Consider the following 17,989-nt stretch of genomic DNA (forward strand, 5'->3'; position numbering starts at 1 on the left):
GTGAAAATTTTCCATTTTACAGAGCTGGGAGGAACTACCTCCCTTCCCTCCTCCCTGGGGGCCACAGCTTCAGCTCCTGCTGCAGATCCCCGAGCCTGGGCAGCTCTTAAGGAAAAATTCCACTGGGGAAAGCAGAGCCAGACCAGGCAGCATCCAATCTGAGCGAAGCAGGCCTTGGCAGCACCTGACACTGCTGCACCTTGCAGGAGCCCTGAGGCCTGGGAGGAGGAGCTGAGCTGCCCTCCCTGTCCTGCCAATAAGAAAAACCCTTACAAACATCTTACCAAGATTTAATGTACATTTATTCTTAACACGTGGAACATATAGTATAAAGATTTCATACTGAATAAATGATATTCATTAAGCCAAAAAAGGAAAAAAGGGAGGAATTTACATCAAGTTTTTAGCTACATCGTCTGAAATACAAATATGCAGAATTCATCACTGAAAAATCTCAATTGTGTTTCTTCATCAGGAACTTCAACTGAACCTAGAACTTTTTCACACCTCGATTAGAAAGAAAACAAAAACAGGAAAAAATAAACTATAAGTTGATTGGCTGCTGAGACAGCAATGACTTTATACACAGAGACCTGTACAGCATCCTCCAGGGAGGGATGTCTGGCAAGAGATTAAATAATTGTGTCTCGCTTTTGCAGGTCATCAACTCGTTAACTCGTCATACTATAAAGGGGTGGGGAGGGGGACAAAACTGCAGGAGTCTCAGGGTATGTGCAATGTACAACGTCATATATATATACACACGTGGCAGCGCTGGGCTGCAGCTAAAGGTTAAAACCAGTTCTAAGAGGTGATCTCAGGGTTATTCATACAATCAAGGAGGAAGAGAGAAAGAGGTCAGGGTGTTGTAGGTTCACACATTATACTTTGGGGGAAAAGCCTTTTTTTCTCCTCAACATTAACTAAAAACATTTTTAAAAACTACAGCTTGCTGCTGATCCAGCGTTTTTTTCTTTTTTTTTTTTATCCATGTGAGACATTATTACAGTATGTTTACAGTTTAAGGTGTACAGTACATGGAGTTCTACACGCTACTGCACAGGCCTCCCTTGGACAAGGTCTGTTCACAACTGGTAACTTCTTGGTTCCTGCAAGATTGTGAATGTACAACGATAAACCACACAGCGTTCAGCAGTCACTTTTTGTCCTTCAGAGTTTACCATTAAAAACAGTTATGAAAGTGGTGCCTGTCAATGGGATAACACGGCAAGTCGTCTTTCCCCAAACTCACTGTAAACGACAGTAACTTTGGTTAAAATAAAAAAAGTCTTCTATGTAGACAGAACTTTGTCTCCTTTAATAAGGGATTCAGGACAAATTTGAAGGGCAGGGAAGGGGGAGAGGGGCCGGGGACATCTTTCCCCGAGGGAGAAGCAGGACAGCGCAGGGCAGACAGTGGATTCTGAGGTGGTTTTGCATAAATAAAGGGCAACAGTCAGTTTCTAAGTTCTCCACTCACGCACACGCACACGGGGGCTCGGATCCCACAGCTGTCATGACTGGCCAATTAAAAACAGTACATCACAAATAACTTGTGAAACCAAAGAGTTCATCAAAGGCGACACGGAGATGTCCAAGAGCCGCGACTCGTACAAGGTGAACTCCGAGTGGTTCTCGTCCACCTTGGCCAGGGCCAGCAGCGCGCGGGCGGCGCGGCGCATCATGTCCACGCTGGTGGCCTCGAAGGGCGGGCTCTGCATGTGCATCAGCCCCGCCTGGCTCTGCTGGAACTGCGTGGCGGCCAGGCTGTCCTCCAGGAAGCCCAGCAGGTTGCCGATGCTGCCCTTCTGCACGGCGATGGCTCTGGCGGCCAGGCTGTCCCCCTGCGCCAGGTTGGCCAGCAGCACCACGGCCATCTCCCGGCACACCGGGTTCTTTCTGTCACTGAGGAACCGCACCATGGTGCTGTACAGCTTCTCCAAGCGGCTGAACGGGGGCGTGGCGAGGATCAAATCCACGTTGTTGTCCTGGATGCTGAGTTTGCTGAGTGTTTCCAAAACCAGTCTCTGAGGGGAGAGGACAGCGTTGGGTCCCAGTGTCGGAAAGGGATCCTGGGCCTCTGCTGAGGGACACACTGCCCAGTGGAGGAGTCCATCCAGGATAGGCAAACAGATGCTTTCCGGGTAAGGGGAGAGGTCCAGCTGCCCAGAAATGTTGGCCAACGTGACCAGTGTGTTTTCACGCAGCATCTCCAAACAGTCCCACCACCACTCCACCTTGTTGCAGCTCACCCCTTGGTCCTGCTCCTCCTCTTTCTCGTAGGTCAGGGGGGCCTGTTTGCGTTCTGGATGCTTGTGGTGTAGGAGGATCAGTTTCCCTAGAATCAGCAGCAGCCCGGGGTGCTTGGACATTTCAAAGTCATTGCCCGGCACAAACGATAAACTCCTGATGATGTTGGAGACGCAGATGCAGCGCTTGGCCAGAGAGTCCTGCCAGTCCAGGAGGGTGCAGAGCGGCGTCTCGTCCTTACTGTGGGGTTCATCCTCCAGGATTTTTATATTTCTGTGGCTCTGAGCTGGACTGATGACGAAGGGAAACTTGCTGCTCTCCTTTGCCGTTTCCAAAGCTTTGACCTCTTCCTCTTCCCCTGCCAGGGAGCCCGGGCGTGCCGAGAGCATGTCGTCCATGGTGGCAGTTATCCTCTTCTCCGAGGAGCCGTCGGGTGGAGGAGCCTCCCCTTCCCTGGTGCTGGGGTTGCTCTCGGCTGCTGAACGTTTCCTCAAGGCAGAGGAGCAGGAAGCTCGTTTGTGAGGCAACGGCAGCTCGGTCTTGCTCTCGAAGTGTGTCTGGATGTGCTCCGTGGTGTCCCCGCCGCCGATGCGCCAGTGCAGGAGCCCGCTGTCAAACTCCTGCACCCGCCCCAGCTTGTCCGAGTAATCCACCACGAAGGGGTCGTTCTTCTGCACCACCTTCACTGGAAGCTTGTCAAATTTACTCACGAGCTTCTCCTCGCTGCTCTCTAGAGGTACTTTGTCCTTGCTCGAAAACGCAGCCTCCTCCTCTTCCTCATCCTCCTCTTCCTCCTCACAGTTCAGGTTCCGTGGCTCATCGTCCTCCTCCCCTTCTTCAGGGGAGGAAGCTGAAGATTTGCAGAACCTTTCAGGATCTAATAGTGTTCTTTGCCCTGGGTCTCCTACCTCGTATTCCTTCAGGATTCCAAAGATCTCGATCAGGCAGCGCCGGAAATATTCCACCAAGAGTTCCAGCAAGCCTGGCAGCTACAGGGGAGGAGAAAAACAGGAGGGGAGGAAGGAACAGCGATCAGAAAACAACTCAGGCCAACGCATGCAGGGCAGAGAGTTTAACCAGTGCTGGCAATTAATGGTTCTTCCCATGCTGGCAATAAATGGTGCAGAAGAGAGGTTTTTGTCCTCTGAGAAAAGGGACAGAAGCAGACACTGGCTGTCAAGTACCCAAACCGCCCCCCCTGCACACACCCTGTGCTCTCGGTTGTATCTCCCCCCATTAACTCCCAGGGAGGGCCTTTGCACACACAGAGATCACTCAGGCCAGGGAGTGACCGCTCACAGCTGCCCACACCCCACGCTCCAGGTACAGGGAGGCCGCAGGAGCTGCTTGTTGCCACCTCGCTGACAGAAACCCCTGCAGCACCAGCACTTCAAAGACCTGTCCCAGAGAGCATCTGCACCCACCTGGCTGAGGTTGAAGGTCATTATGCTGTTGTCATCATAGAGCAGGATGTTTATGGTATCTAAGGCCCACGTACTTTCAGCCAGCAGCCCCGACTTCAGAGACATCATCACTCTCCAGGCTTCAGGAGTTCCTGTAACATAAACACATGATACTTACAGCTCCTGGAGTTTCAAAACAAAAAGGAGACACTTGATACTGCTTTTTGGACCTGTGAAGAGCAGAGCCTGGTTAAGATGACGTACAGGCTGTGTCTGCCACCAACCTGCCCGTAGGCAATGCCAGAACGAGGGCTCAGAACACAATTAACCTGCAAAAATGCCATTTTTTTTCAAAGCCAGCAGAGCCTTTCTGCTTGGCAGGACTGTGCCAAAGGGCCAAGGCAGCACCAATCCCTCAGAAGGCTCCAGCAGAAAGGTAGGAGGTTCCTCTTACCGATATCTTTTGCTGTCAGCCGCCTCCTCTGCTTCAGCACAGGTTGCGTGGCTTCTACCGAGCCCGGCGGGAAGGTGATGTCCCGTCGGATCATGGGGGGCTGGACAGCTGCTGGTGTGATGTGTGAGGCAGGCACGGGCGGCCCTGCCTTCTGCATCTTCATCCCCGAGTGCAGGAACGGAGATTTACTGGGAGAAGTGCGGTTCTCCAGAGGTCTGGGCAGAGGTGCTGGGCTGGATACCTGAGGAATGTGATTCTGCATGCTGGGGGGGGTCTGGTAGTTGGACTGGGGGGGCCTGGTCATGGGCGGCACGGGGGCGGAGGGGCCGTAGGGAGGTTGCCGGTTCCCGTGGGAAGGCCATGGTCCCTCGTGGTTGACCCTCTGGTCTGAATGCAGGATTTCATCTGTTCGAGTGACCCCGTGGTAGGCGGGGCCCTGGGGCGCCGCGCCCGAGCTCTGCCGGTTGGGGTAACTGCCGTAGCCCAGCTCGTTCCGGCCCTGCCACAGGGCCCCTTGCTGGGGACCCTCCGGGGCCGGCTGGATGGGTCCCCCCATCATCTGGGGGGGGATGTTCTGCTGGGCGCCGGAGCCGGGGGGAGCCGAGACCCGGTCCCTGCCGAACTGGAAGGGGAACTGGCTCTGGCCGGCGCGGCGCTCGGCGGGGTAGGTGCTGCCATACTGGTTGTACAGGTCCTGCTGCGGCGAGGGCTGCGCCGGCGGCTGCTGGCTGGGCTGCTGCGGCTGGGCCGGGGGCAGCTGCTGCTGGGGCTGGCCCTGCCCCGAGCTGTAGGGAACGTTGTACAGCTCCCCCTCGTGCCGCTTGGCCGGGAGGCCGTAGCTGCCATCCATCGGCCGCTTGTAGTTCTGCGGGGAGAGAAAGGCAAGGACGCGGTGAGCGGAGTGGGAATTCGGGATTGTTTCGCTGGAAGGGGCTGCACAGGGAGGTGGTGGAATCACCATCCCTGGAGTTATCCAAGAAGTGCCTGAACATGGCACTTGGTGCTTCGCTCTGGGATTGGTCACACGTTGGACTCATTGATCCCAGAGGTCTTTTCCAACCCCAACAATTCCACGAAATAGACAAGCCAAACCTCTGGGCAGAGTCCCCAGAGCCAGAGGATCTGCCCCACGGCATGGCCAGGGAGAGGCTCTGTCTCCTTGCTGGCCGTATCCGATGTGAAAGTTGGAGCAGTGGTTCCATTTCACCAGCCAAGGCCAATTCCTTGCGGCTGCCTGGGGAGTTTCCCTGTGGATTCTACAGGGATGCCTTGGGGGCAGGAGTCTGCCCACAGAAAGGAGTTCCCTCTCTCAGCTCTGCTCTGCATTCACCACAAACCAGACCAGACACTGGCACTTGCTTCCTTCCACATCCAGGAATTTTATCAGACCCCATTTCTCTCACATTTCCCAGGTTTCTGCTGAAGCATCAGACAAAATGCATTAAAAACTGTTGTACTTTTTGCATCTTCCTTTCCTGTGGATTTCAAAACACGTCGCCGAAAGGAGCAAGAAGGCTTCTCACCCCTAATTCTTTTAAGTGCAAACGGAGAAAACAGCCAATTGCTGAGACCAAATTAAAATCCAGGATCTCTCTTGCCTCCAAGGTCTGAGCTGTAGCTGCTGTGGAGGCTATTCAGACACTCCACGGTCATGACTGGCTTCAGATGGAGCTCTAGGGCTTCAAAGATGACAAGTTCCAGAGTAACTCGAACTCTTGGCTCTGAGCCCCGTGGCTCTGGTTGCAGAGCCAAACTGCAGAGCAGTTGGAATTATTCTTAGCGCAGCTCACTGAGTGCCCTCTCTACACTCTCCTAAACCATAGGACTTAAAATTATCAGGAAAACATTATGGGTCCTGGCATGGATACAAAGAGCAAGTCATACGTGAGGATTATGGAAAGGGATACGCGTTCATTCAAACTGTCCTGAAACAAACCTGATGGGTTTGGGAACAGTGAGGAGGAGGAGGCAGCAGGGCAACGGAGTCTGAAGCCTCTGGCTGCAGGATGAGAAAGGGAAAGACCAAAAAAATCCCCTGGTTTATGCAGAACAATCCACCCGAAACAGCTCTCCTGAAAGATCCAGGACTTACTCCAAAGAAAGTCAACACTTGGACCAAAAGTGTTACAGAAACAGGATGGGATTCAGAAAGTTCCAGCGGGACAGAGAAGCCCACTCAAGCTTCCTGATCTTCTGCTGTCTGAGCAGAGTGTGCAAACCACACAACCTCCCTTCTCAGAACACTGTTTTGTTAACACAGCACTGAGAACATTGCTTAAAACTTCTTTAAACTGTTTGCAAATGGGAAAAGAAGTCTCCTGTATAAGATCAGGTTGGACAGGCCTGGAGCACCCTGGACAGTGGAAGGTATCCCTGCCCTGCCCATAGCACTGGATGGGCTTCACCCAAGCCATTGTGTGATTCTGTGATGAGGTACCTAATTCTTCACATTCATAATGCAAATGCACAGCCCAGAGTTTCCATCTTCCCCTCTTCACAAATGGCACAGATAAAATTCTCAGTTGGGCAAATCAGGAGCTCTGGGATCACCCACCTGCTGCTGCTGCTGATACATGGTGGTTTGCTGGCTGGGGAAGGGGCTGCCCGAGGATGTGCCTTGAGTGGAGAATTGATTGCCATAGGAATCATGTCTAGAGAAGAGAGAGATGTGTTAGTGTCACTGTCACAGGCCCAGAGCCCTCGGTGGGGACAGCAGCCCCTGGCACAGACCTCTGCTGCTGCTGCTGCTGCTGGGGGTAGCGGCTGGGCGAGTACATCCCCGACTCGGGCGTGGAGGGCAGGATGCTGGGCTGCGGGGTTCCGCTGCCCAGGTTGCCCTCAGGTCCCATCCCGGGCTCTGTCCTGTGAGGAAACAGAGAAAAAAAAACCCAGGTCCACTTAGGATCCCTCAGTGGAAAAGGGTGATCGGCAGAGTCGTGGCAGCGAGGAGACGTGACCATCCCTGAGGGCTCCCCGGGGCAGCACCCACCTGACCCTGTCGTAGGGGGCTCCGTAGGAGTAGTGCTGCCGCTGGCCCATGGCCATGTTCCCCATCCCGGGGCCGGCAGCACGGTTGTAAGGGTCACCCATCCCACTGTTGGGGCCCTGCCCTGAGGACATGAAGGGATCGCTTCCTGGAGCTGGAAGAGAGAAAGAACCAATGAACACACCCAGCTCTGCCTTAGGAAAAGACTTCTGATGTTCTGGGGAGGAGGGGCGAGCAGGGCGTGTCCTGCAGCACGTTCCAGCACACAGCCAGACACGGATGAGGACTCCAGGAGCAGATGATCCCTCACCTTTCCTCATACTGCTGTAAGGATCTTTATTTGGCTCGTAAGACATGCGACCCATCATGTCAGAGGTATTCATGCTGGGCTGGTACCCTGGATTTGGAGTCATGGAGTTCCGTTTCTGGAACGTAGGATCACTGCCATCTGCAAAGGCATCCTGAAGGCCCACGGAGTTACTCCTGTTACAGAAAAACCCACAAAGACGACATTACAGAGGTCCACAATGCTCCTCAGGATGCTCTTCCTCACATGCTCCCTCTCAGGTGTTGCCATCCCCTCCAAGGGCCACAGTCCTGCTCCTCCAGGGTCAAGAGGAACTTGCCTTCCACAACGCCGTCCTCAGACCCAACCCCCAAACTGAAGAATATTCACACACAATGTTGCTGTGAGCCACGAAGGAAGGAGCAAAGCGATGGAGTCCCACCAAAACAGGCACCCAAGTCCCCAGCATCTGCAGCAATGACCCAGAGGTGACCCCACCCCAGCAGTGGTTCCATACCTGATGCCTGGCAAAGGGGGCATCTGACTGTGTGGCGTCGACGCTGGAGTTGGTGGCTTCAAGTCTCCTCCTTCTGCCATGGAGCTGCTGGTGGACTGAGGTGTCTGAGGGCCCTGCATGGAGCCTGAACCCGCTGCAAGAGGAGGAGCATGGGCTGAGCAGCTTTGCACCCAAGGGATGCAACGCTGAACCTCCCAGAACATCAGCCTCGAGAACAGAGAGTCCTTTGAGGGAGAGACAGATGAAATATGCCCCAAAAAGCACAAGGAGCTCAACAGTTCAAGGGCAGGCTGGGCCAGGTTCCCCAGAAGAACCTAAAGCTGAGAGGTTGTGTCTCTGCTCATCTGAAGCTCGTTCCCTTTTCCACACCACAGCACTGCACGGTGCTTCCCAAGTTACCCTATCGGAGGCTGATGCTCTGGAGTGCACCACGTGGCAGGAACATGGGGCTTCCTGCCAAGTGACAACCACCGATGCGCCTGTCACCTTCACATCCCTTCCAGCCACGAGGGTGGGGGTCTGAACCCTGTCCTGGGAGTCTCAGGATCTCCCCAGTGATGGAAACCTCAGCTGAAGCCACCAAGTAGCTCTGAACGAGGCTCCTCTGCCTGCTTTGCCCTTCCAGAGCAGCACATTCACGCAGGGTAATTCAAGCACGGTAATTCAAGCACCACTCCCAAGGATTCCTGGAACAGGGAATGCCAGCGATGCCGGATCTTTCACTGGAGGACAAAACCCGTCCAGCAGGTTCCCTGCAAGTCCCAGCCTCTGGACGCTGCTTTCTGCTCCGCTGAGCTTTGGCCAAAGCCCCCGTGTGTAATCCAGCTGTGCCAGCAGCTCCAGGAGCTCTCCCCTGGCCTGGGATCGCTGTGACAGTGTCAGCTCAGGTTCAGCCGCTCCTCGCAGCTGGCAAGAGCTGAACTCTTTAATTAATGTTTCCATTAGTTCCCGTCCCCAGCACCCGATATCCCTCAGCTTCAGCCCTGCTGCTTGATGAGTCATTTCAGCTATTCATTAAAATCCTCCGAGGTCACGTCCAGGGCATGTTTGTTTACACCCCACCTTCCTGGCACCCTGTCCTCTGCTCTGCGACTCCCTCTGGCCCGGGGAGGTCTCGGGAGGAGGAAGGGCAGCGGGAGCTCTGGAGGAGTTTCATTCACAGACCCTCCCAGGCAGCCCAGCCCCGCTGCTTCCCCCAGGAATTCACTGCTGGCAGCGGCAGGAAGAGGCCCCGAGACATTCCCTGCGTCGCTGCCATTTGGTGTTTGTCCCCACCTCCCGCCGTCCCTCCCACTCACAAATTCACACGGAGCTGGCGCGGGGCCAGTTCCACGCTCTGGGAATTCAAACCCAAGGCGCCTCCCTGGGGACTCTGCGAGAGGAGAGGGAACCTGCGAGGCTCTCAGGGAACTCCGAGTGCCCCTGAGGGAATTCCCAGTTCCCCCTGGCCATGATCTCTGGAACACTCGGTGTTTTGAGGGGTGTGATGGACACTGCATGGAAGAGCTCTGGCAGCAGGAGCTCCACCTCTGCAGCCTCAGGAAGTGGTTAATGGAGAATGGCACGGTGCAATCCTCACCATTCCCAAAGTTCTGCAGGAGTTAATTTGGCAGAACAGGCTGGAATGAAGAGCAAGCCAAGGCCAACAGGTTGTGAAGTCTGCAAGGAGGGCAAACCACGTCTGTGGGAGAGCAGAGCCCTTCAGCCAAATGATGAAATGATTCAAAATGTCCCACTGCTGTCCACAGGCTTCCAAACAGGGAATTTATTCTCATCCAGGTGATTCCTTGGGGGACGGGACTGTGTGGGGCCTGGAGGACACTGGGCCCTGGAAGAGCAGCATCCACCAGGACTCCACACTGCCCTAGGGCTGACAGAGGAATTTCTGTCCTGCCCCACAACCCCAGGCCCTGCTGATCCAGGGGAGCACAGAGAGGAAGAAAAGGAAAGTGAAAGAGGAGCAGGGACACGCTGAGTGATTCAGCATAAAGGATCAGAGCCACCAGCCAGGCTTCAGTGCTGCCTCTGCACATTCCCAGTTGTGGGAGTCTGGAGCAAGGCGAGTTGAGAGAAGGGTTTAAACTGGAAATACAGCACAGCCCTCTCACAGCAGGACCCAAACGTGCAGAGTTTGGGATACGAGCCCTGAAAATTCCTTCTGCTGATGTGCTGAAGCAGGAGCTCAGCCCAGATGGCAGCGCCAGGCCCTTCACAAATACCACATGAGCTAAAACAAAACAAAAACTGATGCAGCCCCTAATCCACTCTGACACACACCTAGAGCTACAGCAAGCCTGAAGCGGCTTCCGAAAAGTCTCAGCTCTCTCCAAATAAACCCCAAATGCTCTCAACATGTTTGTTGCACTGCCTCAGGAGGGCAAGAAAGAGGTTTTGGAGAGAAAGTGGGGCTGGATTTGTGGCCTAGTTCAAGCAGAACTCAGACACCGCCTTGGACAGAGGTTCAGTCTAATGGCACAGAAGTTCCTTTATCTTGCACAACACACCAGGGCTGAAGCTCCACTGGGACAGGTTTCCTGACCTAAGACATGATTTAGTTCTTTAAAAAAACCCCTGTAGCTGAAAGAAGAGAGAAATGTGGTGCCCAACAGAGCACTGGGACAAGCCCACTGTCACTGGAGGGTTCAGCAGGGCTGGGACACAACTGCACTGCACTCAAAAGAGGTTCATTATTCCACTCCTCAGGAGCCAGACAAAGATGGTGCCAGGTTTCAGAACCAAAAAGGCATTTTTTTGCAAACATTATAGGAACTTCAAAGCAGACCAAGTTTTTATTTCACCTACATGAGCAGGCTCCTGACCAGAAAAAGCATCTGAAGTTTTTTAGTTATAAGACAAACTGGAAAACTCAAGCTTAAAGAAGAGTTGGCAAATTCAGCAGCAATTCAAGCAATGAACTCAATGCAAATGAGACAGAAAGGATCAGACTTTGCAAAGACCAAAGAGTACGACGTGCATGGCTGGCCTGGATGTCTTTTCTTTTTTTGTTTAACAAATCTGAATTGAGCATTATGCTTAAATATTCAGAAACAGGAGCATCCCATCAAATCTGAAACAACAACGAAGGTTTGTTTTAAAGGCCTTGATTCCTAAAGCACCCAACTTGTCGTAGGCCTCCAGTGCTCTGTGCACAAAGCCTCAGAAGGTCCTCCCTGGCTCCTGCTGAGGGCTGAGAGCAGAAATTCCTGGGGAAGAGGAGTGCACACCCACATTCAGCCTTTTTCTCCCAACAGGTATCACTGGCATAGTCCAAACCAGCACAGCTTTTGCAGTGGGTTCCCAAAAAGGAGCAGCAACAAGGGCTGCTGTTGGAATCACCTTGCAGGGAAACTCCAGAGCTCTCTCTCCACCAGACTCTCACCAGGCAGAGATGCAGCAGCAAGCAGAGGTGTGTGTGTGTGTATTTTTAGGTTTTCCTTTTTCTCAAGCTTAGTTCAGAGGTTGGACACACAAAAGCTGAACTATCCCAGGAGGCTCAGGTTACTCCCAGTCTTGCCCACTCCCACATTTCCAAAGTATTTTTGTTCTACACAAGCAGAGAACAGGTGGGGCTTTTGTGGCAGCTCGGACCAGCCTGGCTCTCAGCACATGGGGTGTGCAGTGCCAGAGAGCCTCCAGCTCACACACCCACTGCACACCTCAAAGCAGGGTCTGGACTCACCTGGAGATGGAGGTTGGATCTTGGTCTGGGACTTCTTTGAATCAGCAGCTGCAAAGATGTCTGGAGGGGGGTCCTCACCCCTCTCGATCTTGCACTCGAAGGCGTAGAGACACTGGATGTACTGCTTCTTCAGGGAGCTGGCTGCGCTGCTCGACGTGCCCACGTTCAGGTTGGTGGCCAGCTCACGCCACTTCTTGTTTTTGTTGACCTGCACAACCAAACAAGAGGCTCTAAACTCCAAATCCCAACTGTACCTCCTCCAAGAGGAGAAATCAACCCTTCCCAGCTCACACAAAGGATGCAGTGAGGGCTAAGCAAAGCTACCCCAAAACTACTAAACTCCCTTCTTCACCTACGGAAAACTTTTCAGACTTACAGGGACAGACTGCAAATGAAATTAGTCACGAGGTCAGCTGACAGCCAGATGCAAAGATAAAGACAGTGTCACCAATCTTTGCACTGGACAAAGCAGGGAAAAAGGGCTTGAATTGGATCTGGCCACAGACTGTTCTCACCCAGACAAAGGGAGAGCAGACATCTGGCTCACTTAAAGGGCGCTGGGTTTTATATACAGAAATAAAACGGGGCTAAATGGAAATTCATGGCTTACATCTGACCACAAAGCTGATTTTTGTGCTGTGGGCAAGCTCTGTCCCCGGCTGGGGCCACTGACCTGAGTCAATCCCCCGATCTCCTTGACAGAGATGTAGAGCCTGTACAGGTCCAGGGGCTTCCTGCCCACGGCCGGCAGGTTGGTCATGCCCATGGCCTTCTCCTCGGTAAAGGCCAGGTAACGATCCACCCACAGCTTCCTCTCGGGCTCCCCACCCAGCTCGTACAGCTTGGTGATCTTCTCGTTGGTTGTAGTAGAGGAACTGGACTTCTAGGAGAAGGAAAGAGAGATCAGGACTGAGCGGCACAACAGCAGCTCCTCCACGTCCGAGGAGGCAGATGCCAGAACACAGGAGCAGAAGTGAGAGATCTCCTGGATCTTCTTGCTGCTGGCACAGGGATCAAACCTGCAGAGCATTTGTTTTCCTTCAGGTAGCAAAGGAGGAGACCACGGGCTCAGAAACTGCTTTTTTGGTGGTTCTTTTGAAACTGGTAGCAGCAATGCAAAGAAAAACACTCCCTGAAGAACTTGTTTGCCTCCCTCTTCTGGCTTTAATACAGGATTAGTAAGAGGTTTGTTTGTGAAACAACTGCAGCACTTTAGTTACCACGTCCCAGCTGAGAGCTGACTCGCTCCAGGCCCACTCCACCAACAAACTCAGGTTTGTTTACGCTGCTTTTGGCAGTTTCACTGTGGCAGGTGATAATTCCTAATACTGAATTTGTTTTCCAAATGAAATCCATGACTCCCATAGGACTGGGAAACACTCCCCTCCATTTCTCACACTGTTCAATCCAAGTGAATATACAACACATGGCTTTATTTCCCTGGATGCTGAAGAGGATGGGAATCAATAAAAACAAAACCCCAAACATTTTACCTTTGACTTGGATTCTGCTTTGGGCGTCCCATCTGCCTTGTTGTTCATTTTAGTTGCAGGTGTTAATTTGACATCCCCGAGTCCCATCATTTCAGGGCTTGCTGCCATCCCTGGGAAGTTAAAGGAATCTTTTAACACTGATTTTCCTTCCAGTGCAATGCAATCAATAAAATCCTAAAGCTCTGGCTTACCTGCAGAGTTGTTGGCCATGTTCCCCCCCATGGGGTAGGGTGGGCCCTGGGGGTTTATCATGCCAGCCATGCTGTTAATTCCCTGCCCATAAGGAGGTCCAGTGCCCATCATTCCCCCCTGATTCATGTTGGGATAACCAGGAGGCCTAGAGGAGGCAAGGAGGAAACAGACACTTACTCCACATATTAAGCATTAGGATCTTGCCTTCTGAGGAAGCAGCTTTGCTAAAGAAACCTAAAAAAGACATGCAGAAGTGGCTTGCCCCAAATCATTTTTCCAAGAGAAGAACAGAGATCAGGTGCTCTTGTAGAGCTCAGTACCCAGAGCCCAAGTCACATTCTCAAGAGAAAAGGGGATGCAAACCCTCTGGAAAGTGGGACTTGAGTTGTGAACATTTTCACCCTTCACCTTGTTCTCCTACATCCACAAACTGAGCCTCATTTCAGTTGTCAAATCGCCTTTAACCTGCAGACTCTGCAGCCCTGGGCAGTGAAGTGAGAATGCAGGGTTTAGAATCATGGAATGCCCTGGGTTGGAAGCATTATTTCCCATGTATTGCAAACCTCCCACACAGCTGTGGCTCAAACTTCTTCCTCAAAGGGACAGGCATGGGTGCCTTTATTGGGGTTTGGGAACTGGACCCCTTGGCAGCCACAGGTAAAAGCAGGAGGTTGCAGGAGCAGCCCTTGGGTGAGGATAAAGAGCACAGTGTCCAGTCAGACAACAAATATATCCCCCAGTTCTGGGGGAACCCAACTTATGAGCACGTTCATGGCTCCCATGGCATTCTGGTAGGCCACACACACCTCTTCTGAAATGGGCAATAAAGGAAAAAACAACCACAGAAAATAGTGCAGAGTTCAGAGCTGAATTCCAGCTCCTTTCCCACAGCTGCTCATCAAGGCCCTAAAAGGAAGAAGTTCCTCACACTGGACAAGCAATGCCTTGGATCACACACACAGCTGGGTGGCTGCTGGATTTAGGGGCTGCAGCACCAGGGCAGCATCTCCAAGTCACCCAGGGAACAGAGAAGACCAGAAAGCAAAATGCAAAAACAACTGAAGGGATCTCAGAGTTAAATAATTCCACCGATGAAGATTAAAAATTCCCTAAGTATGTCAAAAATGACGTAGAGAATCCTGGAATGCTTTGGGTTGGACAGACCCTAAAGATCATCCCCTGTTGTACTCCTGCCATGGGCAGGGATGCTTTCCACTATCCCAGGTTGCTCCAAGCCCCATCCAACCTGGCCTCAGACTCTTCCAGGGATGGAGCAGCCACAGCTGCTCTGAGCATCCCAACACCCAGCTCCTCCAGCCTTCACTCGCTTCCTTTGAGAACCAAACCTCCAAGAAGGACAAACCTTCCCGGAAGCCCCTCTGAGCATCTCCCTGAGCACGGGTTATGCCACGCAGCCCTCTGGCAGTGCCATCTGGCAGCGGGCAGGGCCTCTGCCTCCCTACCTGTTCTGGATGGAGTTGGCAGCAGCGTGCATGGCGGCGGCCGCGGCCTCCTGCGCCTTGCGGTTCATGCCGGCGGGCGGGGGGCACATCCCGCTGCCCACCTGGGGGGGCATGTTGGCCATGTTGGGGCCGTAGGGCCGGTTGCCCATGGCTGCGTGGCCCATCCTGCCCGGGGGGATGCCACTGTACGGGGGCACTCCGCTCTGCCCGTGCATCTGGCTCCCGGCCCCCATGGGGTTCATGCTGCCCCCCATGCCTGGGCTGGGGTAGTTGGCGTTGGACATGGCGTTGTAGTTTGGCTGCCTGGGGTAACCTCCTGGGGAGAGGGAAAGAGGGGAAGACAACATCATTGAACCAGTTAAGTTTATGAATCACCATAAAAATCTTCTATCAGCAAATATTTAAAGATCACTAACAGAGATGAGGGGGAGTGTTCACACCTCAACACAAAGTCAAAGTACTTGGATATAAGCCACGTAAAATGTGTTTTGACACAGCCAAGTAACAACATCGATTCAGAAGCTGCCTGAAACTCTCCCAAACCTCAACCCAGCACGGAGAGCTAAATGGCCCAGGAGAGGATGGAAAATCCCACATTAACCCTTCCCAAAACAGGCAACACTTCATCATCGTCCTCTCCGAAGAGAGCCATCCCTTTGTCACTGTTCCATGGGATGCACAACCTGCTTACTTCTAAATAAGGAGGAAGAATCCTACTTTTAGAAGTACAACTATCCCTGAAAGCAACACATTCCATCAGCCTCAACAGAAGAAAGCTCTGGTTGGTATCACCCACACATTAAGAGGGGACAAATCAAAACATTTATCACGGAATGGTTTGGAAGGGACCTTGAAGATCATCCCATGGGCAGGGACACCTTCCACCACCCCAGGTTGCTCCAACCCGGCCTTGAACACTTCCAGGGATGGGGCAGCCACATCTTCTCTGGGCAACCTGGGGCCCCAACAAGACATATCAGGATAGAGAGAGGCCTTTGCTGGCTCAGTTCCCACCTTGAGGTCCGTACTGCCCGCCCTGGGGTCCGTAGCTTCCCATGGAGTTCTGCTGGTAGGGCCCCATGCCGGCGTGCATCTGTGCTCCCGAGGACTGCCGGGGGGATAAGGCTGAGCCGGGCTGGGGGGAGCTGTACTGGGGCATCTGGGGGTTCCTCTGCATGTACCCTGCACACCAGGAGTGAGCACATCGTTAGTGCGAAGCATCCAGAGCAGCCACTGCACACACGTGTTCCAGGAAACAACAACACCCAGCACGGACAAAATCCTTCCAGCAACAGCCTGGACACGTTTTAGTGGTTGCATTAAGGAGCCAGTGTTATCTGAGCAGATAACAGATCCAATTTCCTGTTTTAGCCAAGGAAAAAAACCTCCTTAGTGTCACAGCAGAAGCCAGTACAGCTCTGCAAATCCTTGGGGCTTCTTGTTCTTGGTTTTTGTTTGCTTGTTTGTTTTCTCAGGGTGACAACTCCATACCTTCAGCCAGGAGAGCTGAAATTTTACATGCATTTTTCCCCCCAAAATCTTACTCTCTCAGAGGGGAAAGGCACACAATATTGTTGTGAGCACCCCCTGTTTTGAAGCTTAAAGTCATGGGCAAGAACATGCACAGGAAAGCACGTTAAGAAGACAGAGAAAACATCTTACAAGCCAAAGCACCAGCTTGGATGGAACACTTAGAGGACAAACAGCCACCAGCAGCTGAATTTACTGCAAGGTGCCTCAACACTTCAGCCTGTAATCCTGGGGCAGCCTTTCAGTGCTCTCTCCCACAGAAGCCGTGTCCCCAGGCCAGGTAATTTAAATAACCACATCCAGCTGGCGTGACCCACCTCGGTCCTGCGCGATGCTCGACTGGTTCATGGAGGGGTGCAGGATTGTGTCTGACTGGCCACTGGGTGGGCGGGGAGGCATCTGATTGCCTGTGCCACAAAAAGGAAAGAGATCCTCACCAGCTGCTCGCCACAGAGCCAGCAGGCAGCAGAGTCACATCCCAGAACCCCAAACAACCCCAGGCCAAGGGGATGCTGGCCACAGCGAGGAACAACAACAGCAAGTGGTCACATCGGGCAGCGTGGACAATGGCACTGCTGGTTTACCAGCATCCCACCCATCCCACTGCATCCCTGGAAAGCTGCAGACATCTCTCCCAAACAAAAAGGCTCACAGGGCCTCAGTAACCACACAGTGCTGACACTGGGCAGTTCCTCCCCACCGGGCACCCCAGCCCAGCCCCGGCAGAGCCCGGGAGGTGTGGGGTTACCTGGGACTGCAGCAGGTGAGAGGGGACCGGAGCGGGACTGAGCAACGCTGGCTGGAGATCCAACTGGGGAGGGGGAGGGTCCTCTGATGCCTGGCAGGTGAGGAGAGGTATGTGGCGAGAAAGGAGACTGAGCTGGGTTACTCTGCTCTCCTTGGCTGCTGGAAATCCCTGATGTGCTTACTCCAGGGCTCAGGGCTCCTTCGGTCCCCATGGGCAGGTCATCTATGGAACCAGACAGGTCCTGCAGGGCACAGAAACACATCAGCCAAAGACACAGAGCTGTGAGGCTGCTCCCTCCCACACCACTCAGAAAGAGCATTTGTCCCTGGGCATGTTGCACACAGGAGTCAGTGAACTCTGTTTACTCTTGGTACCAAAGGCTGCTGCAGACTGAGGCAACTGCCAGACGTGTCTTATCCTGCTGCCAGTCTGAACCCAGGAGCTCCTGAGCTGGTTTGCTGATGGCCCAAACAACTGGCTAATTCTCCTACTTGCTCCTTTTAATTCAGTTTGGAGGTGGGAAGTTAAAGAATGCATCAACAGCAGACGTAAAACTGCAAACACAGGAGACAGTCCATGTGATCATGGCTTGGAAGGGAAACGTGGCTCAGCCTCTGAAAGACAGAAAACTCCTGCCTCACCATAATTAATTCATAAACCTCCTATGAGCTGGGAAACTACTCACTTGAGATGGATAAAAACAAACTAAACAGAGATTTAAAAGAAAACCATAAAATACTCTTCAGGGTTCCCACTTCCCTTTCTTCAAAGACAGCAAAAATTAGCAGTTACTGCATCAACCTGTAAAGTTTAGCTTTTCTCGAAGGCAAGGCTAGAAAACACCCTTCCTCCTGCATGTATTCACCTTGGAGAAGAAAAGCACAAAAAGCCTAAGAGAGCTGAAACCTCCAATTGCCACAGCAGCAAAGCGACAGCATCAAAAACCAGCTGGCAAGTGTGAAAATGGGGATAATTCCAAGGAGTTGAT

At 52.9% G+C, this 17,989-nt stretch overlaps 1 protein-coding gene across 1 annotated transcript in view; it reads right to left on the minus strand.

The window, feature by feature from the left end:
• Positions 1-280: 280 nt before the first annotated feature.
• Positions 281-17,989, minus strand: part of ARID1A (AT-rich interaction domain 1A) — a 55,141-nt gene continuing 37,432 nt past the window's right edge. Inside the window, exons 5-20 of the mRNA XM_082296591.1 lie at positions 17,002-17,242; positions 16,571-16,660; positions 15,738-15,905; positions 14,724-15,039; positions 13,260-13,405; positions 13,069-13,178; positions 12,249-12,458; positions 11,576-11,783; positions 7,897-8,029; positions 7,404-7,576; positions 7,097-7,247; positions 6,838-6,969; positions 6,662-6,758; positions 4,108-4,972; positions 3,675-3,805; positions 281-3,239 (exon numbers count right to left, since the gene is read on the minus strand). Of these exons, the coding sequence (XP_082152717.1) occupies positions 1,515-3,239; positions 3,675-3,805; positions 4,108-4,972; positions 6,662-6,758; positions 6,838-6,969; positions 7,097-7,247; positions 7,404-7,576; positions 7,897-8,029; positions 11,576-11,783; positions 12,249-12,458; positions 13,069-13,178; positions 13,260-13,405; positions 14,724-15,039; positions 15,738-15,905; positions 16,571-16,660; positions 17,002-17,242 (4,896 nt within the window). The 3' untranslated portion in view covers positions 281-1,514. The remainder of the gene's footprint in view (positions 3,240-3,674; positions 3,806-4,107; positions 4,973-6,661; positions 6,759-6,837; positions 6,970-7,096; positions 7,248-7,403; positions 7,577-7,896; positions 8,030-11,575; positions 11,784-12,248; positions 12,459-13,068; positions 13,179-13,259; positions 13,406-14,723; positions 15,040-15,737; positions 15,906-16,570; positions 16,661-17,001; positions 17,243-17,989) is intronic.

The sequence above is a fragment of the Coloeus monedula genome, assembly GCF_965178545.1.
Source record: "Coloeus monedula genome assembly, chromosome: 24".
Lineage (NCBI taxonomy): Eukaryota > Metazoa > Chordata > Aves > Passeriformes > Corvidae > Coloeus > Coloeus monedula.